The 7,894-nt window shown below is 55.3% G+C and overlaps 1 protein-coding gene across 1 annotated transcript in view; it reads right to left on the bottom strand.

Annotated features, from left to right (window-relative positions):
- Positions 1–3,288, bottom strand: part of GPR56 (G protein-coupled receptor 56) — a 6,364-nt gene extending 3,076 nt beyond the window's left edge. The window contains exons 1-7 of the mRNA XM_009070697.1: positions 3,249–3,288; positions 2,337–2,762; positions 1,706–1,829; positions 1,477–1,624; positions 1,265–1,393; positions 907–1,023; positions 313–362 (exon numbers count right to left, since the gene is read on the bottom strand). Of these exons, the coding sequence (XP_009068945.1) occupies positions 313–362; positions 907–1,023; positions 1,265–1,393; positions 1,477–1,624; positions 1,706–1,829; positions 2,337–2,762; positions 3,249–3,288 (1,034 nt within the window). The remainder of the gene's footprint in view (positions 1–312; positions 363–906; positions 1,024–1,264; positions 1,394–1,476; positions 1,625–1,705; positions 1,830–2,336; positions 2,763–3,248) is intronic.
- Between the last annotated feature and the right edge of the window lie 4,606 nt (positions 3,289–7,894).

Genomic DNA, 7,894 nt, shown 5'->3' with positions numbered 1-7,894 from the left:
CAGGAACATTTGTCTCAGGTTCATGGATTTTAAGGGCAAGGTGTCCACGGAAAGACAGGGTCCCATCTTGTCCCAGGCCAAGTACACACACTCAGATAGCCCTCTGAGCACCAGAACCCATCCCTAGGGAAGGCAAAAGCTCTTAGGTTAGCTATGGAGGGGAAAACCTGAGATCAGCCCTGTGGGAATGGTTTATGGAGTTGGAGCAAGGAAGAGGGGTGCAGAGCAACCTTCACCCCTACCAGTGGGTCTGTGGTACCCTCCAAAAGGGGCAAAGGCAGTGCCTGGTTTCACATCCAAGGGCAGGAGCACTCACCAGTGGTGTCCTCCTGCCAGAAGACGCACAGTGGGGTCACGTTCCTCTGCAATGACAAAACCACAGGCCCTGATCAGGAACCAGCTGTGGGTTTGTTGCTCAGCCAGTACATTTGATAGGGGAGAACATTGGGCAGGAAGAGAGATGGTCTCAGGAGACAAACTAACCCCTGTGATGGGAGTGGGCTCCAGGCAGAAACCACTCTCTTATCAGGTGATAGAGCAGATACCTCCTTCCTTTTCCAAACAAGGGATTCAGTTTTAAGCAGACACCTCACAGGGCCATGAGTAAGCCAAGGGACTGTTAACTCAGAGTATTGCCCAGCCCTGGATACGGTGCTGGACACAACGGCCCAGGTCCTGTATGCTGTGCTGCATCTCCTGGACAGGCACAGGTAATGCTACTACCAGTGCACATGGTGAAGCCATGATCATGATGCAGCCTCAGAAGACACAGCAGGCCCTGCACAGGCAGGCCAATAGTACGGACCTGCTGGATTGTGGTCACTGCCTAAACTGGCAGGCCCTGAGCCCTCCTTGCCCCTCCATTCCCAGTGGGATCAGGTTTGATGAGGCTGTTTCCCCACCTACCGGCAGCTGGCCATGGAAGAAAGTGAGGACCATTGGTTCAGAGAGGTTGGCTACCACCGTGTCCACCATCGAGATGCTGACTACCTTGTCACCCAGGACATGGCTGCTATTTTCATCCTGTTGGAGAAGAAGAGGAGGCAGTTGCAGTGTAGGAAGGGAGAGCTGCCAGGTGTGAAGCAGATGAACATCCCCAAATAGGTCCCATGACTCTTTCTGCAACAAGTTTCTAGCTCACCCTTGAAGCATTTTCTCTGAGCCAGCACCAGCATCCTCATCCGGGCAGCACCCCTGCTGCCCTGCACTGCCAGAGCACCTGGCATGGTGGGACACCCCACCACGTCATGCATGTGGGCATTACCTGGAACATAGTCTGGCTGTCGATGTCCATGAGGAGCACCCTGTGCTCCACCACCTCCTCTCTCTCCTTCACTGTCATGAACAGACTGCCTGGCAGGTCCACCGTGAACCCATGGACCTCTCCACCCTCCTGCAAGGAAAGATTCATCAGGAGAGAGGTTGGGACAGGCTGCAGTGTGCCAAGAGCACTAGAGCAGGCTTTCCGGGACCCACCTCTCTCTGGGAAGCAAAGGCCAGGTGCTGAGGAGCCCGAGTGGGCTGGACCCTCAGGACAGTTGCGTGGACAGTGGCCTTCCCAAAGGTCTGGTTCTGCCCTTCAAGCTCCACCTTGGCCAGTGTCTTCTCCAGCTCCCTGAGTTTGCTGTCGGGGAAGAGGCACGGTGAGCAGGATGCAGTGGGCATGGATCAGTGACAGCAATAATGGTAAGAGCTCAGAACTCACCGCCGGAGTGTCTCCTGCTCCGTGGCTCCCATGGCTGGGGCTGGGGGCTGGGCAATGAGGCCATCCAAGGCAGCGAGCTGCTCCTCCACATCTTGCTCCCAGACAGGCATGGTCTCTGAAGAGGCTGATGGAAAAGAAATGCCATGAAATGCATGGGTGGAACTGGCTTCCTTGTGTCCCAAACCAAGTGGGCATAGCCCTGGTGGAACCAGAAAGCAGAGGGCTTCAAGGTCACCCCAAGCCAGGGAAGCTGATGGTGACTCCAACTCAGAGGGCTTTCATGCTGCCTGGAGCTCAACTCCCAACAAGGCCGTAGGGACCAAGCTGGTGGAGGCTAGCTAAGTGCCTAGCAGAGCAGACAGGACCCTCAGAGACCATTGCAAAGCCCACGATTTCTGAGGGCAAAACACTTTTGAAAATCATCACCTTCATCTTTAGGGATCCCAGATACCAGGCCTGGCTTTGGACTGCTTCAAGCAAACTTACATTCCCTTCTATCATGCTTCAGCTGTCTTCACATCACCAGGCTATATCACACACTAGGAAACTACCAGTGCTCTGCTGATGGCCAGATAACAGGCTGGGGATGAAACAAACTCTTCGTTTCTATTACACATTGAATTGCCTTTACCAGGGAAGAAGTATTCAGCTGCAGCATCAAGGGAAGTGTTCTTCTCGCCCTTTGAGATGTAGGACACATTGAAGATGGACGTGCTGGTTCTTTCAGTCCTCTGACTCTCCTGTCCACGGGTGATGCTGCTGGATGGATCCCCTCCCAGGAGGATGCTCTGCTTCCCGTACACCAGCCGCAGGGTCCTGTTGGCCTTGAACCAGTAGATGCAGAAGCGGTACCTGCCCAAGGTGGGGGGCAAGCTGTACTTGTAGTAAGAGTTTCTCCGGCTTGGCAAAAAGGGCCTTTTTATTATCAGTGCCTGGGCCGTGTTCTCAATGGAGATGGTGGCAGGGCCATGCTCGTAGATGACAGAGCTGTCCTGGGTCTGGTTTCGGTCACCACAGAAGCGGAAATCCTCTTCCTTGTGGCCGCTGGCTCCCATCCCTGAATTGTACAAGTGCACAGAGATGCCAGCTCAGCTGGAGGGACAGCCACCCCCAGCAAACAGCACACCCCTGCAGCAGCCACCATGCACGGCACACCGGGCTCTCCACTCCAGTCATCCCAACCCCATCCTGGATGGGCTGCATGACTTCAGCCACATCCCTGATGTCCCCATAGCCATGCTGGGAGGATCTGCCATGGCCCCTGGGGCAACAGGACCTCCTGTCTTTCAGGGACACCCTCTCACATGTGCCACCACCCAGATCAGCAGAGACTGACAGAGGACCTATACATCCACAGAATGGATGGATGGAGATCATCTTCTTTCCCTGGAAAAGACCCATCCTGCATGAGAGACTCCACCAGAAGCCACAGCTGCAAATGCCCCTTGGTGCCCCCCAGCCAATTTTTTTGGGCTGCCAGTTACTTCCAGCATCCCAAACCTGGCTCATCATTCCAAGGCAGGACACAGTTGGATCAGTCTACCTTGGAGTGGGGAGAGCAGGAGCAGAAGGAGAACCGTCATCCTGGGCAGCTCTCTACTTTGGCTTGGCCTTCAAGGAGACAGCAGAGCCTGGAAGGGTACAAAGGAAAGGGGTCACCTGAGTATTTGGGTATCCTCCATGTCACAGGGCCAGGGATGGAGAGCAAAGACTGTGGGTGGGACACCAGCTGGTGTCACGGCCAGCTCCCCAGTGCCTCTGCCACCAGGAGGAGCCAGGAACACCGGGAATCCCACCTGGCTGCAGGCTGGAAGGATGGTGGAGGCCAGCATCCCCCTCCCCGAGCTCTCTCGGCACAGAGAGGGGGCCCCACTGCCCCAGCACAGGCACCAACCACCAACGATTCTGCATGGGAGGGGTCCCCTCTTCCGCTCCCTGCTCCACATCTCAGCTCAGGCTCTGGCTTCTTATCACAAGTGATAGGAACAGAAGGAAATGGTGGTTTCCTAAATTGCCAGCCCTTGTATTATTTTCTTGGGTGCTGTCAGATTAGCTGAGTAGCCAAGCACATTGCAAACCACTCCATCATTTCAGCCTGGCAGAAACAGGCTCTCCCAGGCACATCCCTGGTGATACCAGTGCAGCAACTGTGGTTCTGCCCCCCTGACCAGCCAGACCACATCCTCTGCAGCCCCTTTGCCCATACCTTCATCCCACACTCTGCTCCATCACACTTTTCTTTGCCTTTACACACAGCCAGGGCTCCTGTGACCTGCACCCAGGCCAGCACCAAACACCCTTGTGTGCTGCTGCACTCCTGTGCTCACCCAACCACAGCCTTTGCACCCACAGCCCTTCTCATAGCTTTTTTTTTGCCTGACCCATGCCACAAACTGCATCTTCAGTGCTGCTCAGAAGCACCAAGCATCACATCCTCCTCACCCTCTTGGTGAGGGTGTCACCTCAATGATGGGACCCACCCTGCCAGGGTCCGGCAACCAGCAGAAGCTCTCCCAGGGTGGGACAGCACCAGTAAGGGCTCCAGCCCAGTCAGACCAGCCAAACACTTGTCAAAGCTTAAAGTGAAGCCATCACTTCATTTGCCACCACTGTACCTCACTCCTGTACCGCTCTCAAACATTCTCTCAAAACCCACCAAGTGGCCACGTCCTGTTTTGTTTGCTGCCAGGGCACCCACCAGTGTCACCTGCAAAGACTCATGAGGTCTCCCAGGCACCCAAGAGTCGTCAGATGGGAAGGTCAGGGAAAAATCACTTCCTTGAAAACTCATTAGCAGATTTCTTCCACCAGCACAGTCTTTGTCTGAAAGTTTCTCCAGCCAGTACAGATCCAGGCCACGTCCTGTGCTGTTGCATCACCATGGCACAGCCCACTCCCCATCCCTCCCCATCTGCTTCTTGCAGCAGTTTATCACCAGAAGATGGGGGCTTCAGGTTGTTAATTAACCTGATGCCATGGCTGTAACTGAGTGGCTCTAACGAGGTTTCCTGGTCTGGGCTGGGAGGGCACAGGCACCACTTGGCAGCAGTAGCTGGATTTGGATGGGGCTGTCATCCCAGTGCCTTGCACACACTTGGGAATCATGCACATACATCCGAAAAACATGGATCTGGGGGTGACAGAATACCGTTGGAGATGGGAAACACCTGGATCCCTTAAAAGCAATGGAGCAGCACATGAATGCCAACCAAGTTGTGGTGGCACAGAGCTGGCATGCCAGGAAAGCAACCCCTCTGGATGGGGAATGCTGAATCCCAACGAGGCTTCAGCCCACCCTGCTATGCTGGCAGCTTTAGCGTTTCATTATGATACTGGGAGGAGAGGATCAGCTCCTTTCAGGCATTACTCAACTGGGACCAGAAATCCCTGTGGGAAAGTGGGTGGGGGGACTGGTATTTCCCCTCCAAGCCCTATATGGTCCTGCTCGCCCCGACGCCAATTGCTGCTTCCTGAGCCAAACAATAGTAAGAGAAAATCCCCTGAAAATGACTTTGTGGCGGGAAAACATGGCCTCCATCCACGCTAGTGATAAGCAATGTTCAATAACGTGAACTCAGCCGGATGCGCTGAGTTCATGTTGGGATCCTGCTTCATCATCTTCCCATTCCCGGATGGCAGTGGGGAAAAATTCCTGGTTTGGCCCCAAAATCAGGCAGATGATGTACAAAGAGGTAGTAGGCACACTGCCAGGGCTACACAGTTCAGAGCAGACTCCCTCCCTGCAGGCAGTGAGGGAGGCTCAGCCCCCATCAACAGGTTGTATCCCCCTACAGCCATTCAAAGTACACGCCAATCTTGGAAAGAAAAGCCAAAGAATTATATTGAGGCCTCTAAACCTGTAGGCAAATGGAGGGAGGGGGGAGACTAAACCCCTACACAAACAAAAAAAAAAAAAGCCTGGTGTTTACTACCACCTTACTGCTCTCTGGATGACTTGGCAGCAGGTATTTAAGCCGTTGGAGTGACACGTGGCTTTTGGATGTGACGTTTTTCCCAAGGAGAAGGGAAGATGCTCTGATGCCTCAAACAAACACCGGAAACAGGGAGATCCAGGGGCTTTTATCCGTTTTCCTTCCAGGACCGTTAGGAAAGTGACGCTCTGTTCCTCGAGATGCTAACGAGTCACCGCTACCTGTTACTCAGGCAGGAACTCAGGAACACGATGAGGAAACTGTGGCACGGAGTGGCAAGCCAGGACCGGCTCCCTGAGACACAGAACAGCTTTGCACAACCAGCGCCCCATCACAGAGCCAACAGACAATGTGCCTGCGGCTGGAGCTGCCCGGGGAGGTGGGATCCTCGGAGGGGTCCCAGTGTCAGACCTCTGGATGCGTCACAAAGTGCCCTTGTGCTTGGCCAGCGGTCCGTGGCCGCAGGGACCAGCCCGCACGTTATTCACGGCATCGGCATGTGATTCCCGTCACCGGTGGGCGGCAGGGCCGACCCGGCGCGTTTGCTGATGCCCGAGAAGCCGAGGGGCAGCCCGGCCGTGCCAAGCCTGTGCCGCGGGATGGAGTGCAGTGCTTCAGCTCTCCCGGCCCGTGGGGTTGCACAGAACAGCCAGCACCCACGAGATGAGCTTTGCCAACAAGACAAAACCAGACCTGATAAAGATTCCCGTGGGAGCAGCACAAGCCCCTGCCAGATTTGTCCTCTGCCAGCAACTGGCAGACATCCCTTCCCACACAGGCGTGGGGAGAACCAAGGGGAGGCTGGCATAGGCGTCTGCCACTGCCTGAGGCTCTTGGGACCTTAAAGCTGGGTCTTCACATTCAAAATTTAAAAAACTTTCCATTTCCTAAAAAACACCACAGACAGAAATATCTCAGTGAACTAAACCAGTGCTTCCTCCAGTGCCAGGGCAACACAGCACGCAGCTCTGTGGCATGCAAAGCCTGTGGCTTCAGCAGCAGTGACACACACTCTTCAAAGGACCAGGTACACCTCTGATAGACTGAGGGCTGCCGTGACACGGGAACGAATTGATGCAGGGTATCCTGCCCCAGCACCCTGTGGCACGTCATCAGGCACAGGGGGTACAGACAGCTGTTCTTTGGCAGGCTCCCACCACTCAGCCTTCTTCAGGAGCATCCCCTAGTCTGCTCCTGCAGATCAGCTCTACCTTCCCTCCACCTAAAGCATCTCCTTGGGTTTTTAAAAGGCTCCCAAAACACCCCATCCCCTCTCTGTTCTTGGTCCCCTCCACATGAGCAAGGTCCTCATTGCCTGTCTGTGCCATGGTTGTCAGGGAAAGGAAGCGCAGGGCAGTGCAGAGGAGTTCAGGACCACCCCAAATCAGGCTTCCAGGCATCTGGCACAGAAAGCAGCTATCCTAGAGCCTGGTGAAGGCAAAGTCTGCAGCACCCAAGGAGCCAGGTAAGAGGCCATGGGCCCCCGGGATTCCTGCCAAACCCCAGCTGTTGGGTGAGCTGATGGGAAAGGAGTTGGCAAGTCAGAGCCCTCCCAGAAAACAGGCGCCGACAGGCTGCACGCAGCTGGTCCCGTGCAGACACTGGCATGCCAGGAGCCACCCACCCTGCAAACCCCACAGCACCGTCCCTGTGACACCCACGGGTGCCACTGCAAGGTGCAGGACTGCCAGGCCTCGAGGTTCCCATTCTGGCAACATGCAGTTGCTTGCAAACCTGTTGCTCTGTGAATAGCAGCCCCCAGGCCGCAGGATTAAGAGCTGGACTGGAATCAAGTATGCATCATTTTTAGTCCTTGGCTTAATTCACATGGGAGCTGCAGAACCAGCAAGGGGCACGACAAACCCTGCTGTGGCTGCAGTCCCAGGCTCAAAGGATTTGCCCTTCCCCCCCCCCATCTCTGAAACACTCCTGGCTCCCTGCTGGTGGTAGAGCTTGGAGGGGGGCTACTGCAGCCCTCAGACCATGAAATGGGCTTTGGCTGCCTTCCCTCCTCAACAGCCATTCAGACTTGTTGCCAGGAGGTTATTCCAGGAGACTTCATTTCAATTCTCCAGCTGGCCTCGCTGGGTATTGCTGGTCCCTCTGGAGGGGCAGCTCAGACAGTAGGCAGGGAGCACCCCGAGCATCCCGAATCCCATATCCCGCAGCGGCATGCCAGGACCGGCAGCAGCAAGCTGGGATGTTGCAGCAGGAACCCCCCAACAGGTATTTTAGGAGACGGAGATCACCCTGTCGA

This window comes from Acanthisitta chloris, unplaced genomic scaffold, assembly GCF_000695815.1.
Source record: "Acanthisitta chloris isolate BGI_N310 unplaced genomic scaffold, ASM69581v1 scaffold32242, whole genome shotgun sequence".
Taxonomy (NCBI): Eukaryota; Metazoa; Chordata; class Aves; order Passeriformes; family Acanthisittidae; genus Acanthisitta; species Acanthisitta chloris.
Note: the sequence above shows the minus strand (reverse complement) of the source record. Positions and strands in the feature narration are given on the sequence as shown.